At 39.6% G+C, this 17,242-nt stretch overlaps 1 protein-coding gene across 2 annotated transcripts; it reads right to left on the reverse strand.

Moving 5' to 3' along the window:
- Nucleotides 1–829: 829 nt before the first annotated feature.
- On the reverse strand, nucleotides 830–16,378 carry LOC128014149 (bromodomain-containing protein 1). Of its 2 annotated transcripts, XM_052597481.1 has the most exons (13): nucleotides 15,459–15,826; nucleotides 10,625–11,989; nucleotides 10,380–10,536; nucleotides 8,465–8,596; nucleotides 8,171–8,299; nucleotides 7,214–7,526; nucleotides 6,841–7,095; nucleotides 5,938–6,408; nucleotides 5,726–5,855; nucleotides 5,507–5,637; nucleotides 3,972–4,081; nucleotides 3,476–3,630; nucleotides 830–2,209 (listed from the first exon to the last, which is right to left on the reverse strand). In XM_052597481.1, the coding sequence occupies exons 2-13, from the start codon at nucleotides 11,968–11,970 to the stop codon at nucleotides 2,041–2,043; spliced, it is 3,498 nt and encodes a 1,165-aa protein (XP_052453441.1). In that variant the 5' UTR covers nucleotides 11,971–11,989; nucleotides 15,459–15,826; the 3' UTR covers nucleotides 830–2,040. The 2 variants fall into 2 exon arrangements, with proteins under 2 accessions (XP_052453441.1, XP_052453442.1); XM_052597482.1 differs by lacking the exon at nucleotides 3,972–4,081 and having other exon boundaries at nucleotides 15,459–16,378.
- Nucleotides 16,379–17,242: the final 864 nt, after the last annotated feature.

Below are 17,242 nucleotides of genomic sequence, written 5' to 3' on the forward strand. Positions count from 1 at the left end.
CATACTCCAAACAACCTCAACTATGATAATGATTACAGTATTGGATGAAGAATTCTTCCACGTGACTCCTGCAAGAGACTAAAGAGTGTATCCTGTGGTGCACATTGACTGTTTAAGGTTTAAAATATTTCCTGATTGGTATTTGTTTGCATCAGAGGAAAAACTAGAATGGATACCACACACATTTACGTGTCATGTAAAGGGATAGTTTACGCAAAAAAAGAAAATTCTGTCATAAATTTTTCACCCTCATGTTATTCCAAACCCTTGAGACTTTCGTTCATCTTCTAAACAAAAATTAAGATCTTATTGATGAAATCTGAGAGCTTTCTGACCCTTCATAGATAGCAAGGACACTTCCATGGTCAAGGCACAGAAACTTAGCAAGGACATCGGTAAAGTAGTCATGTGACATCAGGGGTTCAACCATAACTTTCCAAAGCTACTAGAATACTTTTTGTTTTTGTTATCGGTCACTGTGCTGCCCACAAGGTATAATGTTAATTACAATTAAAATTCCATCTTACACTTTCATTCAAAATTACATTTTCATGTGCTAAATTCACTTTTAAGTAATAAAATAACAAATAGCAAATAAAAAACAATGAATATTTCAAAATACTGTACATTTGTTATGATAAAAAAAATCTAAACTAATTAAACATCAACAAAATAACAACACTGCAGTTTAAAACATAACCATTTAAAAAAAAAAATATTTTTAGTCCAATCCACTGAAGTTAAAAGCAGACCATTTGTAAAAGAACATTAAAGTTTAAAAGAGAACATATAAAAAAAAAATGACCTTTAAAAAGACAAACACAACCAATTGTAATTTTTTTTTGTGTTTATTTTCAGTGTACTTAAAAAATACTGGATCTGGCCAGCACTCACTATCATTGGCTATAATGTGATCCTCCCAGAGAAAAGAAACAAGAGTACCGGTCAATACAAGACATTCATACAAAAAGTGTTTTAACCCAGAATGCTACCCAGAATCCATACTGGAGAGAGAGAGACAGTTAAACAATCACAACAGACGGCTATGATTAAAACACCCACACACAAAGCAAAAATAGGCAAACACAGCTTCCACCAAAATATGCCTACTCTGAATATAAAGTTTTGCATACTTTTCTTTGTCCTAATACAACACATTTGTACAGGCACATCTTTATTCAGACCTACAATTCGCTTCCTGAAAGCACAGTAAAATAAAAAAGCAACAATTTGGGGGATTTTTTTTTTCATATTATCTGCCTGAAACATTCACACAAACCAATATGAAAAAAAGAGATAAACATTCCAAAATAAAGAAGAAAAACTGGGCAGCAAAATATTTGGTTTTGCATGAGTGATGCACTTCTGGCTTTCATCGCTACTGTTGTTTCCTCTTCTCCAATTTTTTTTTAACCCATATTACATGTACATAATTTCTTAGCTTTATATAAATATTTACAAACATCACTTACTTGTGTCCCATAAGAATATTTTTTATATAAAAAAGTAGATAACATGTTAATGCCAAGGAGGAGAAGCTTGCATTGACATTACAATAACTTAACCGTTAAAAAAACAGAAGAAAAACAAACGTTTGATACAGTAGGTGCGACAGCCCTTTCCAAAAGTCTCTCGCTTGGAAAGATCAAGGCTTCGCACGTGATGTAGCACCAGATGGGTTCGCACCTCAGTGCAGTTGAGAAATTACCTTGGAGTAGAAATCTTCCAGGAGGTCTTGTGCGGTACAAACCAAAGAAATAATAAATTAGTGTTGGATAATTTAGGATGATGTTATATACAGCCAGAGTTAAACACGAGGCGTATCGTGGATGGTGATGGAAGTGTAAAGGAAAGTAGATGGCAGTGTGTGAGTTCACAGCAGTCTTGCAGCACATTAGAGGAGAGTGAGGGCGCTCTCACATTCGTCCGTTGAGAAGCTCGCCGGCTCCTAACAGAATTGGGAGGAAGGGCCAGTCTGATACGGGAGCGTAGCGTTGGGTAAACGTGGGGCTCGATGAAACCCTCCAACATAGATCTCCGTTAATCTCCAGCGCCTAAGTCCTGGACAAGGCTCAAGTGGTTCATGGCACGGTTGAAGGCGCTTTGCACAGCTTTACGGATGCCTGACGATCTGCCTTCCAACATTTTTCTTCGGTCTAAGGTCTTGTCGATTCCGAACGGTACCATCTTGGATTTAGGAAGCCATTGCCTGATGAAGCACAAAGTTATTTTAAAATGGCATAAAAAAAGTCAAACTCCTAAGCAAAAAGTAATTCCTAATAATCTCCATTATTTTAAATGTAAAGAAAGAGCTAAAAAAAAAAAAAGAAAGCTCAAGGCTCTGCTCTCACACACTAGAATATAAAAATGGATTTGAATATAATTTGATAACACAGCAAAAGAGTGATTTTAGTCTTGTTTTCCAGTGCAAATGTCTAAAGATTGTTAACTCAATATACAATATTTGTATGTATTATTAAATATTTTTTTAATTACACTGTCAATGTACTAAAGCTGTTAATTTTTTTTAATATAATTACGAAAATTCGTCGAATTTAAAATAAAAATCCACATTCGAATGCAAAAATGTTGCATTCGAATTTTAGGTGTGCATTAAGGAGGCTGCCTTAAAAGCCCCGGATATACTTCACATTCCATGTTCCTTTCAGTCTCGTACACAGCCGCGTCCGCACAATTTTGGGACGACGAAAATGACATAATGTGGACGGCCGAAGTACACTTGACCTTTATCAGTGGCGCACGAGATGCAATGACGATGTAAGTGTCATTGCATTATAAGGTTTATGTTAGCCTATTCAGTTGAAGCCACTAGAAAAAAAGAGAGAACATCAATGTGGAGATGTTGTTTACATCAAAACTGAAACCAAGCCGTTCACACAACTCTTTTCGCACATTTTCTAGAGGGACATGCGTTGGTCTCGCGTCTCGCACAAGAAAGCTGCATGTTTAGAAAGCCATGTAAAATTAATGTAAATTCAACTTTTTAAAAACACCTCTCGAGACTTTATGGTGGGTTTTTGTTCCCCATCCCATGCATAGCCTACATGACACAGGTTTTTTATTTTATTTTAATTATTTTTTTTTTATAGTTAAGCAATTTCATTATAATTGGTTAATAAACATTATTTTAAATATTTTGTATTTTTTCCACAGTCATGTTTCTTATGCTTTGAATAAACGTGCTAAATGTAACATTTGAACTTTTAATTTAGTGCTATATTTTGACATTTTTGTAATTTATTCACATTTTAGTGTTATTTTCACTAACAAATGCAGCTGGATTTATATTGTATACCTAAGTTCACTTATCCCACCAGTCACTATTGCGACGATCAACATGTTTACTCATTCTGTGACCACACTCAACAAAACTGAATATATGTGAATACATATATTATATTTTGCTGTAATTGTGGAAATATTTGATTGTTTCTCTGAATGCAAGACTTCTCACCAGTTGCGTTTGCTGTCGAAGAAGCGGACGAGGAAGAGTTTCTCCTTGGACCTGAACTGCATCAGCTCTCCGACCCTGAGCACGTCCCGTGGAGGGGTGGGAATGTACTCGTCGTTGAGATGGCAACCCGCCCGAGACATCTGTGGATCTATGATCTACATGTGGGCAGAGAGGCCATCAAAACAATACTAACCTTCCAACGCACATCTCGAAAGGCCTGTAACCTGGTAACTCAAGAGTGTGCCTGCGACTGCTAATGTATAAACTGTTAGAAATGGGAATGGTTGCCACAAAACACAGGAACGCATGCACACTTCTGTTCACGCTCGCTCACGCACACACATAAAACAGATGTATGCACATACACATCCTGGTTCTATCATCTGGCAATAATGTTATGGTTGACTGTTGGCCACTGTGGAGGCTGATGCATGAAATAATGAAGAGGAAGTGAAGGAGAACCAGTCTCTGACTGCATGCACACATGCACACTCACCAAGGCAGGATAGGAAGGATATCCACTAAGTTTGGCCCAAACTAGTTTAAGGGGCTCCAGATTTAGTGATGTAGTGTTAGCAGGCATCCAAATATTGCTGCTGTCAATCTCTATGAAAGTAGGAATAATGGAAAGTTATGAGGGGTTCACCGTAAAAAATGGTGCAGAACACCTCAAGAGCCACGGCAGTATTTAGCCAATCAGAAATCGGCAGCAGTGGGTCATTTCTTTAACGGAAGCATGCCGAGCCATTCACCAGACACTATTACGCCTCTAATGGCAACTTCCAAAGAATACACTTATTTATTTCTACTAAAACAAAATTAAGATATGTGCTGGAAATGGTTTTGGTTTGGTCTGGAAAGGTCAAACATGTCATGTGACTATTGAGCCCACTCAGACTCTGACATGCTTGCGAGTCAGAATGCAGATGTAAGCTTTGTATTTCTGGGAAAAAGCGTGGCAGGCCAAAAGATTTCACTCAGCATATTAATGTTAAGCGATCGAGGAAATCGTTGAGAAAATACTGTTATGGATGAATTTACTTTTAAAGGGTTAGTTCATCAAAAAAAATCTAATTCTATCATTTACTCACCCTCATATAGTTCAAAAGTAACCATGTGCTTTTCTTAAACGCGAAGGCTACACTGATTCTTCATACATTTTTCTATGCAACAACAGGGAGTGTCAAGCTCCAAAAATGGCATAAAAGTAGCCCATATGAGTTTCCTCTGAATTTATACAATAAATCTTGTTAAAAAACTTTCCAACATTTAAGTCTCTGCTCACTAAAAAAATCTCCTCTGCTATAAAATAAAAAATGGCAATATTGGCTAAATCTGATTAAGTAGATTAAATAAGAAATATAGCTATTGCAAAAAATTTTTTTATATTATATATATATATATATATATATATATATATATATATATATATATATATATATGTTATTGTGAATTAATCATGCAGTCTGATAAATAATTTAACCATTTAAAGTGGCAGACAGCAAATTTGAAATAAGAAGTTACTGTGCAATAGTTTGGATGCTAATCGGATTATAATAGTTATTGTGAGTTCTTATCACTATACAGCTTCTTTGAATGGGCAAGAAAGGCACAAATTATTGATTTACCCTTATTAGGGTAAAAAAAATAATAATTTGGAATGACATGAGGCTGAATAAATGATGACAATTGTTTTTTTCAGATGAACTGTCTCTTTAAGTGCAATGTTAAAGAGCAAACATAAGCAGCAACTATCCAGAAAGACAGGATAAGCCGTGATGATTATTAAAACAGGAGGGTTTCACACATGCAGACACTACGGCAGTACGCAGCGGTCTTTGTGTTAGACAAAGCCATGAAGAGCAGGTTAGTGGCAAAGCAAGCAGAAGGAAGGACAGTGAGCTTCCACAGAGCTGACGGGACACCAATGCAGCTGCCAGAACGGGTCTGACCCATTTCTCTGAACTGAAGGATGGGGCGGGTGTAAAATCCAACATACCCGCTCACGGCTGCATAAAGCTGGACACTCACCTGCTGCCAGCTTGTTGGCTTTGGAAATGTTCCCTGGTTCCACACAATTGACCAGTTCTTTTTTATCGTCCGTCGTGTTTCGTCTCGTCATCGCCAGCTTCCCTTTCCCGCTCTTTGTGTGACTGACATCACTGTAAGACAGGAATTTAATTCACCATAACTACAAGCCTGAAATATACTGTATACTAAATGGATTTCATTTAATGTACTTGTTCTCACCTTGTGTTTTCCTGTACGCTCCCGCTTCCGCTGGAGGAAATGCTGGACTCTGAAGCACAGCGGCGCCGAGGCTCTGACGGCCGATTCACATTTAGCCCTTTCTTTGGCTCAGAAAAGCCATTAGACAGGCCTGTAAGTACAAAACAATGTCTATAATATGCCTAGGGAGGAAAGGAAACTGTTTCTTGGAATCAAAAGAGAAAGCTGTTTACCAGTATCCAAGCGTTTAATCGGACACTCATCCTCGTCCTGACTGTCTCCGCTAGCACTGCGCGTCCTCTTCCTGCGCTGGAGCAGGGTTTCGAGGCGAGGGATGACCACGGACAGGAACGTCTTAGTGCCCAGCTGAGGGCAATCAATTGAGGACTGACTCATGTTTGACGGCTTCTGCGGACTCTTTGACTTTCGAAACAGCACAGCCGTCCGCCGGTTGACCATATTCGCTGGTTCGGTAAGAGTGGAGGTAGCGACCATGACGTTATTTTCAGAGGGCATAACGTCAGAGGAGAGACCATTTAGAAGTGAGGTAGAGAATGTCTCCCCGTCAAATTTGACCTTTTTCGGGCACTTTTCAGGGTTGGGCTCTATGGGTTTCAGTGTCGGAGGTTCACAGGGACTGTCTGAGTTTTTCAGGAGTGGCACAGAGTCTGAAGGCTCAAGTTTTGGAGGTAATGACTTGTCACCTGTAATGATAGATCAGATATTTAACACAAACCCATTTTTTAAACAGCTTTGACCAGCTATTAATGAAGAGAATTATAATATGTCTTTATACTGAAAATGAGTATAACTTTTTTTTTTTATGTTTATTATTGTTTATGCATGAAAATATTATTTAAAAAAAATCTTTACTAATTATTTTAAAGAATGTTCAAAGTTATTATGCTGTTAATATAAATTCCATAATTTATACTGAGGAAATTAAATACTTATTTAAAAAAAAATGTAAATGGATGTATTTTAATAATTTATTTTAAACAAAACATTACATGTAATAGTGACACTAATAATAAGAGGTCTCAGAAATTGTGGACCCCATAGTTAATATTGCTAAAATTATGTGTAAAATTAAGTGGTTTCAGCTGCTATGTGAATGTGATTTAAAAGAACTGCACCTTCTTCCTCAGTGGCATGTGGTAGAATAAGAGGCGCTTTTTCCTCAGGATTATTCTGCTCCAATGAAGGGGGCTCCGTTTTGTGACCCATTTCCATTCGCACATCACTAATGGTCTTTTTGAGCAGCTTGAGCCGTTTGCTCCGGGAAGGGCATGACTTCATGGCAGTGGTTAAATCCAGCATCTCTAACAGCTTATTCAATTGTTCCTCCCTAGACATGTGCTCGCGATTGGCTGGGTTTAACAGTCGGTCAACTGGAACAAACGCAGAATAAAATCCATAATGTTCACCAACAAACCTAAAGTTGTGATTTCCAATTTAAAGTAGTCTAAAACCTAAAAGAGAGGAGAAATGTAACTGATTTGTCCTTACCATCATCCCAGGTCAATGCTGGAGGTGGCTCTATCTTAGGAGGCTCAGTGAGGTGCATTCCACTGGCGAAGTCAAAGCCTATCCGTTCGGCGTCCCGTCTGGTCTTCCTGAGGATCGCTCCACCGTGATCTCGCAGACGCACAGCATTGCGGTAGAAAAAGGTGTCCTTGGCATTGTACTTCATGCAGTTGTTGATAATGAGGTTGAAGTCATCCTCAAACTCATCCAGGTTCTTATACCCATGGGTGTCGATGCGCTTTCTCATCGTGGAGAAGTCCATAGGCTGCTTGATGTGGTCTAGATAATCTGGAACCTAAACATAAGAGTTAAAAAGTGTGATTTTTAAACACTGATGCCAAAGACAAATGATGACAATGTTATGGGTAACACCTTTCCAAAAATATAAAGTATCATATTTATGTACAGCAACCTATTTATATATTTAAAAAAACAAACAAGGTTTCAAAATCAAATAATTGGCTTTTATATTACTATTGCACTAAGGCTAAAATAAATCACTAAAATATGAGTTTATTACATATACATTATAAATTGAAAATATATTTAAAAAGAAAAAAATTAACTTGCATGTAAATTTTCTAATTCAACATTTTCATATAATACCAAAACTTCCATATAATACAATATTTTAATAACCTAACAAGTTTTAATAACATTGTGTGAAAAAAAAAAGTTTTCCAAAGCAATTTTTCCAGACAATCCTTTTCATAGTACAACCACGAAAAGAAGAAAAATAAAGGAGATTAGTTTTTTTATGAAACAATTTCTAAAAACTAGAGAGCAAAATAAAACCTTAATGATGTCAAATTAGTTGTATGATAAGTATTTATTTTTTAATAATTTTTTCCCCAATCTGAAAAACCCTTTTTGTAAAAAATAAATAAATTTTGATCAGGTCAGCATGACTAACAGCACACAGAAATGAGACGGACGTACCTCTGTGATGCTGACAGGCTGGGCAAAGATTTTAGCCTGGTCTTTTTCCTGCAGCTGATCCATCACTGCTCGCAGCAGGACAGGGAACGGAGTGAGCTGCATCTCCAAAACCGACTGCTGCAATTTCATCTGCATGAGGGGAAGGATTACATTAACTTTAGCAAAACATACTTTTCATGTAGCTACATACGACAAAAGTACCAGTACTATGATACCAAGTTGATAAGTTATACACAAAAAGTCAGGTCTTTCTCTTCCACCTGATGCCACATCATATCACGATGACCACCGTACCTCCTCTCTCTTTAGCTTCTCCCTCTTGCGGATGAGCTCCAGCAGCAAGCGAGCGCGCTCCAGGTCATGCCGTAAACGATGCCAGTCCTTTAACTGCTCTGTCAGAGCTTGATGGTCCTCAACGCGCGGCGCCTGTCATTCAAAAACAAATCCTCACTCAAAATTCCTGTGGCTCATTGCGTTAGCAGCGCAAAAGGTTGTGGGTTCAATTCCCAGGGAACACACATAGGCTACCGGTAAAAATGTGTAGACTGAATGCACCGTAAGTCGCTTTGGAAAAAAGCATCTGCTAAATGCATACAGTGGGTACGGAAAGTATTCAGACCCCGTTAAATTGTTCACCGTTATATTGCAGCAATTTGCTAAAATCATTTAAATTCTTTTTTTTTTTTTTTTAGTGTACACACATATTGACAGAAAAACAAAAGAATTGTTGACATTTTTGCATGATTTATTAAAAAATAAAAAACTGAAATAATCACATGGTCCTAAGTATTCAGACCCTTTGCTGTGACACTCATATATTTTAACTCAGGTGCTGTCCATTTCTTCTGATCATCCTTGAGATGGTTCCACACCTTCATCTGAGTCCAGCTGTGTTTGATTATACTGATTGGACTTGATTAGGAAAGCCACACACCTGTCTATATAAGACTTGCAGCTCACAGTGCATGTCAGAGCAAATGAGAATCATGAGGTCAAAGGAACTGCCTGAGGAGCTCAGAGACAAGGCACAGATCTGGCCATGGTTACAAAAACATTTCTGCTGCACTTAATGTTCCTAAGAGCACTGTGGCCTCCATAATCCTTAAATAGGAGACGTTTGGGATGACCAGAACCCTTCCTAGATCTGACCGTCCGGCCAAACTGAGCTATCAGGGGAGAAGAGCCTTGGTGAGAGAGGTAAAGAAGAACCCAAAGATCACTGTGGCTGTGCTCCAGAGATGCAGTCAGGAAGTGGGAGAAAGTCGTAGAAAGTCAACCATCACTGCAGCCCTCCACCAGTTGGGGCTTTATGGCAGAGTGGCCTGACGGAAGCCTCTCCTCAGTGCAAGACACATGAAAGCCCCCATGGAGTTAGTTAAAAAACACCCGAGGGATTTTCTGGTCTAATGGGACCAAGATAGAACTTTTTGGCCTTAATTCTAAGCGGTATGTGTGGAGAAAACCAGACACTGCTCATCACCTGTCCAATACAGTCCCAACAGTGAAGCATGGTGGTGGCAGCATCATTCTGAGGGGGTGTTCTTCAGCTGCAGGACGACTGGTTGCAATCGAGGGAAAGATGAATGCAGCCAAGTACAGGGATATCCCTGACGAAAACCTTCTCCAGAGTGCTCAGGATATAACAAATAATAACGAAGGAGTGGCTTCACAACAACTCTGTGACTGTTCTTGAATGGCCCAGCCAGAACCCTGACTTAAACCTAATTGAACATCTCTGGAGAGACCTGAAAATGGCTGTCCACCGTTTACCATCCAACCTTACAGAACTGGAGAGGATCTGCAAGGAGGAATGGCAGAGGATCCCCAAATCCAGGTGTGAAAAACTTGTTGCATCTTTCCCAAAAAGACTCGTGGCTGTATTAGATCAAAAGGGCACTTCTACTAAATAGTGAGCAAAGGGTCTGAATACTTAGGACCATGTGATATTTCAGTTTTTCTTTTTTAATAAATGTGCAAAAATGTCAACAATTCTGTGTCAATATGGGGCGCTAAGTGTACTTTAATGAGGAAAAAAATGAACCTAAATGATTTTAGCAAATGGCTGCAATATAACAAAATTAAAAAATTTAAGGGGGTCTGAACACTCTCCGTACCCACTGTAAAAGTAAATACATATGCATATGACTTGGGCTGTCATATGCATATGAGACTGACAGCCCTGTTGCATTGCATTTAGTGATTACATTACCTGTTCTGGTTCTTTTTGCGTCTGTATGGCAGTCTGCAGGCGCCTTATCAGTGGGACACCATTCCTTGACTGCCTCTTGAGCATCCAGTAACTTAGAACCCGTTCCACAAACATCCTCTTCTTCTGGAGAGAAACTTGATTGAGGATTGTGTTGAAACTGTAAGAACAGAGGGAATCACAGAGTGTCAAAACCATTCAATACAATAAGGATTAAAAACATATTTGCAGAAAAACATTTATACTACCTTTTAGGTGTAATACTAGGCCCAGAAACCGTCGGAACCACTGCAACTGGCTCCGATTCGGGCTTTTTGTTCTTCTTCTTCTGGCATCCTCTTGCTCTATCCCTGTGAGCAGCCTTATGACATAAACCGTTCTTGGGTTTGGAGTCCTCGTATATAGTGAGGGGTCTCCTCACACAACCGTTAGGTGTATGAGAGCAACAGTACGCCGTTTTCTTCACAGAGAAGGTAGTAGCTCCAGATTCATTGACCTCTTTGATGGGCTCCACCTTCATGTAGAGGCCGGCTTTCTGAGCACAGCTCACATGGAAAGCTGTGTAACAGTGGGCTTTGCTGCACTGAATGCAAGCACCCACTCCCTTCTTCTTGCACAGGTAACAGGTGAGTTTCCAGCGAGCTGGAGGAATGTTCGCCACACCGTCGATGGGTTCAATGAAAACCGTATTGGTAAAACCGACTTCGGGGACCCAAATGGCGCAGACCACATGTCCCCAGCGATCGTCATCTGTTCTCTTAAGTGCTCCACCTTTATTCGGACAGAATATGCATTCGGCGAGCTGCGAGGGAGAATTTAAGCAGTGGCGGCAAAGCCAGCGGCCCTCCGGGATGTGGGGGACGCCGTAGCACTCCTGATGCACGGCGAGATTGCACATGTCGCAGAACAAAATCGCGTTACTGTTCTGGCACTCGCCATCCATGCAGATGCAGCACACAGCGTCCTCGTCAATAAGCGACTGGGGGTCTCCTTGGCCCTGGCTCTCCAAGAAAGACTCCTTCTCGAAGCGGTCCATGAGAAACTCGAAGACGTTCTGAGAGACCTGGCTATAGCCGTCGGTCTTCCTCTTCTCATTGATCAGCTCAAGCCATGCATAGTCTTCCTCGTCCATGTCGTATTCCACCTCTTCATCGAGCTCATCCAGCGTCTTCTCCACATAGGTGTAGTACGCTGACGGCCTCCGTGGCACTGCCGGGAGGTTGTACTCAACCGTTCGAATCTTTGGCTCCGGTAGCCTACCCTGAGCTGGCGAACCCTGCACAGTCTTCAACGTGGCGCTCTTCTTCTGCTGGTTGTTTTTGAGCCGCACTGAGCGCACAAGGACCTGCTGTGGCTTCTCCGTGTTCTCCTTGTTGCTGGTGCACTCGCTGATCTCCTGAGCTAAAGGGTCGTCGCTGTCGATGACATCCAGTTTGTCGTAAATGCTGAGCCTGTGCACGCGGCCGTCGATGTCCAGCTCGACGATACGTTGAGCCACGGCGTACGTCAAGGTCTCACGGTTACGGGAGGGTTTGATGGGCGAAGGAGGCCTCTGCGGGGTGGCAAGACGATTATGTCGAACCTTCTTCCTCATTTTGAATGCCACAAAGGAACTGAAGTAAAAGAAATGCACAGTCAACTTTCAACTGTTTCAAAGCCACAATTTGTATCCCCCACAGCTTTATTTTTTATTTTTGGATTGAAGTGTGAGACTTTTGAATGTGTGGGCTCACGTCACAAAACTAAGTGACACCAGTGTCAGATGCAATATATGCAGTAGAGTAATAGTGAACAGAGGAGGCAACACTAGTAATATAATGGACCATTTACTAATAAAACACAACATCTACCTCAAGCAATGCACTGTATTATGTCTCCAGTATTCATATCAAATGTTGATTCGAGTTACACTCAGGAGGCTTACTCACAATCACAAAAGTACGTTATTTCAGCTTGCTTCAAAGCCTTGCCAGTACAACTTTGTAAATATTTGCGTTTTGAAATAGGGGTGTGTGATGTGATGATGTTTTGTGATTTATCGTGATGTCTCCACGATCTGCTTTTAAGGAAATATCGTAGTAAGATGCTACAGTGCATTCTGTCAGCTGCAGTTCTGGCATCTCCGTCTCAAGATAATGTACAACACAACTTACATCCACATCAGTGTTAACTCAGTGATAGATTTATTCTTACAGGACACTGCACTAATTCGCTGTCACAGAAGTACATTATTTGCAATTGCATTAGAACTGTTAAACATTTCATTCAAGCGCTGTTCTGAAATGCACTTTGTGAGGGGGTACAGCCGAAGCACGCATACTAAAAATACTGTCAAAATAAACATTTTGCTCAAATATTTGTAGATTGATAATAAAAGTGACATGTAGAATTTTAAACCTACAAGTAAGTCTATTTTTTTGAGAGCACTGACAGTAAAGTGACTGTAATCGGGTAATTAAAATAGCCTAACACAACTCCTGTGCTTTTGTTCATGTTTAGTTTAGTGATTTGAACTTTAAAAGCCTTATTTTCGTTAGATTGCAATGTTACAATGTTAGAATGATAAGTGATTATAACCCTTTTTTGCACATAAGATAACGACTTGCGTGGTTATTTCACTTCATTTGTTTTCACGACCTTTAATATGTTTTGTTTTGTTGGACAACATTGCGCGATAAGTGAAATTTATATTTATTAAATACAGATTTTTAAATACAAAAATGAAAATACAGAGAATATATACCATATAATCGCAAATCAGCAAAAAAATACAGAGATATGAATTTTTGCCTATAATATACCCATTTTAAAATACCTCTTTAAAAAGATTTTCAGTGCGGAGTAAGCTTAGATCATTATCATCACAGTGTGTCAGTTATGCGATGATGAGCTATGAAATTGTGGGGCAAATTAATTGTAATACTAACTTAATATTAAAAGTAACCTAGTAAGAGTAATAGCTCTAATAAAAAGAAAGTAATAGGCCTACATTAATTGGCATGGGCGGCACTAGCAGGTGCTTCAGCACCCCCACCGATTTTTTTCCTGGAAACAATTATATACATGTTGTAGCCCATTGTATTTGATAATTAAGATGATAATGAAAAAAAAACGCAAACAGTTGACACCTTACTCATGCAATACCGACATGATTTGCAGCCGTCACATTTTCACGATGTCAATATAGCATGTTACTTTAAAAATGGAGGTTTCCTGTGAATAAAGATTTTTCTAGTAAACTAGTCGCACGTTACATTACATTGATTAATATAATAATATATTAACCATCCTTTAAAATATAGGCAGTGCATATAGTCTAGCCCTAGCATAGCCCGCGCACAAAGCAATCAAAGCCTCGGCAAAGTGATTATGAATGTGTCGGGGGGGAAAAGACGACATTTGAATAATTTATGAATCAACTTGTGCTTTCTGAGTCAGTGATGGGTGCAAAGATGATGTTGCCAAATGCCGACACTGACTTGCCATCTCCAAGTAGACGTTCCTTTAATAGAAATAAATGCAACCTTTTAGGGGTGCACAAGATATACTGACAAGCTGCACATATCCAAGCTGATAATGAATGTGGAGTTGCGCAGCTTGTCAGTTAACAACGGCTCTGTGTAGTAACAGCTGCTCTATGTGAAATCATGCACCTGATGGAATCTACAGCTGATTAGAGAACCGGCTTTACTGACGAGATGCACATTAATCATCGCCCGATAAATATCGTACACCCCTACACCTTTTCATATCGGACTACTTACATTAAAGAATATTACAAAACAGAGTGGGTGAGTTTTATTTATTATTCATTTTATTATTGATATAAAAAATGTACAAAAATATTATCGATAATAAATATAACCGGTTTTGGTTATATTTAATTGCAGGAATCCAGACTGCGACAATTTTTTCTGTAAACAATCATGTTTTGCCGTCGGAATCCTGCCAACATGGCGGAAAGGGTGAGGATCCTGGGAGGTACCGTGATATCGAAGGGAAGGGCTCTGTACCATGACAACAACTCTTCACTCTCAAAGTCTAAATACATGATCATCATCTTTCGATACACCTCCCAACACTGCAGGTTCTCCATGTCTCCTTAATCAAACATTAAGATCTGATTCAGATCATCAGCTCATTAGTAGAGACTCCAAGACCTGAAATGGGTGTCAGACAAATGCCCAGATAGATCATGGTGTATATTACACTTTGTGAGATGATGTTGTTTACTATTTTGAGCAGCATAGCTTGTCGAACATTGCAACCGTAACTAAGGGGGAGGGTCTTTCCTGCCACTTTAAATACTCTGAAAGTGGTTTGGATTCTCATTGGCGGTCGATGTTTTTAACCGTCCATCAGCTGAGTAAAACCTTCTGCAAGTGATTCCAACAACATCATTCCTTTTATCATTACATTTGCGTGGTGGATTTCATAAAGAACGATTTTTAAAACTTTCTAGTTCTTAGTGCTTGGTGTGAGCAGGCACTGCAAGCACACATCCTATCTGGTATCCATAGCAACCTAAACCCAAGTTGGCATGGAAACAGAAAAAAGCGCATGCGTTTGTATTTTTGACAATATGTGCAGTTTAGCCATCTGACATAATTACTTGACTAAGATTTTAAAAAATAAATAAATAACAACAATATAGAACGTGCTTGGCAATTTGAGTTGTTTTGTATTATTATTTTTATTTAAACCCCTAACCGACCTTTTAAGCTCAACAATCTGACACACTAACCCATTTTTTTTTTTTTTAACTAAGCAATTGGCGTTTAACAGATAACAGCCATGGTTCACATCCAGGCTTTTGTTTGAGGGGGCAGGGCAGGACCAGGCCAAACACACTGGACTGGAGAAGAGAAAACACACGCAAAGTGAGCAGCAAGGACACACACTGGATGCGAAGGCCTGCTGGCGGCTCTGCTAGTGAGCTAATGCTGTTTGGGAAGACCAAGCGACGTTTCTGCAAACATGGCGTCAAACAAAACAAAACACGCGCTGTGAAACGAATGCAAACGCCCTTTAAAGCTGCAAATATATAAGTTAACCCCAAGAGACACTGCGGTTCGTTCTCACCTTCGCCGTCGACGTTCAAAGAAGCTTTAAGGGCAGAGCGGCCGAGCTAAAAGCAGCAGTGCTGTGGCCTACTGAACAGCAGTAGGTTTAATCCGTGCACGAGCCGCGCTACAGGCGCTACCGTCCACCAGCCGCTTCTCCGTTGTATTCCAAGGGTAATATGAGGTATCCGTAACGGTCTGCCGGATCCAAATGCAAGCATTTAAAAGCCGGGGTCACACACTTAAGATATCAGCAACTCGACCATACTAACGTGCCTGTTTTTGCTCGCTACTGGGACGGCCGTATAGGCACTATGCTAGCAGGCTAGCTCGCCTCTCTTCCCCCCACAACAATGCGGCTGCAGCTCTCCATCGCCTTACGCACTGCGTCATCACGCAGTGCGTGATGTTCCGCGGCAAAATAAGGAAGTGGTCGCTTGTTTTTAGACAAAATGCGTAATGGATGCTGCGTATTGTGTTATCTAAGATGTTCAGTAATGTATTTTTTTTTGTTTCACCCTAGACCGCAGATTAGATAGGAAATACAAAAAACCTGTATAATCTGACATTAAAGGGTCTGTACCGAAAGAGCGCCACGCGGAACCTCTAGGTTAGTGTTTCTCAACGGGGACATTCGGAGAGCATCGGGGGGCGCTGGAAGCAATATTTTGGAAAGAGGGGCGTTTGGTTAAGGCGAGTTTACACCAAAGATTTGTGAGCTGACACTTGCAAAATAAAATGGTCTGCCATATCCTAACGCCGTCTCTAACGTACGCTGGATGCATCAAAGCGCACTTGCCATATCCGTTTGTCAACTTGTCAAATCCCGGCAGAGAACGCGACATCCGTTTATGTAGCCCTCGCGCTCAGATACTGAACAACTGATTATAACAGGTCATCTGGCGCAGCACCCCATCACTCTCCTTCTTGGTCAAATAGCCCTTGATGCCTTCAGTGTGACTCTACAATTTTCATAGTCATGAAAATAAAGAAAACTCTTTGAATGAGAAGGTGTGTCCAAACTTTTGGTCTGTACTGTGTGTATATATATACATATAAATTACAGAAAACAGTAAATATACAATTTGAAAAAACTTTATTTTGGGATATATTAAAATGTGTTTTCCTCTCATACTAAAGCTTTCAGTGTCACACGATCCTTTGGAAATACTGATTGCTGCTCAAGAAAGCTGGCACACTGAAAAAAATAGCGAGATCTGAAATATAATGGACTAACAAATGTATAAATCAGGACAGCACTAAAATAGTAAATATTTTGAAAATGAGAAGCATGTTTACAATCTTTCTACTTCATTTTCTATTAAGTACTTAAAAGTTAACTTGGAATCATTCTCACAAAATCATGAAATATAGTAAAGGAGGGTTTACATTTCTTCCATTTGCATGTATAAATGTGTTATTTACCGACCAAAATCATCACGTCAATTATGTGAGAGAAAAAAAGGAAATACAATATATTTTCAAAAGTGTTATTTTCTAAAACTAAAGATATATATAATATTATTATTATTATTTTGTTAATTGAAGTTATTTGAAAACATCCACACTATCACAGCAGTAAATGGGGTGTTTAGCAGTTCCAGGAACCAGTGTATGTGGAGCAGCAACAATTTCTCCTCCGCACTCCAACCATTCCATAATCACTCCATCCCATATATTTCAGTGTTTTGAAATATCACAAAATTCTGTTTGGCACTTATATTAAATCTAAATAAATACACAATACTAGAACAATAGTTTAATCTTGGATTACTTCTTAACTCACTTGTCTGTGCAGCGAAT

Source organism: Carassius gibelio, chromosome B25 (assembly GCF_023724105.1).
Source record: "Carassius gibelio isolate Cgi1373 ecotype wild population from Czech Republic chromosome B25, carGib1.2-hapl.c, whole genome shotgun sequence".
Classification (NCBI taxonomy): Eukaryota; Metazoa; Chordata; class Actinopteri; order Cypriniformes; family Cyprinidae; genus Carassius; species Carassius gibelio.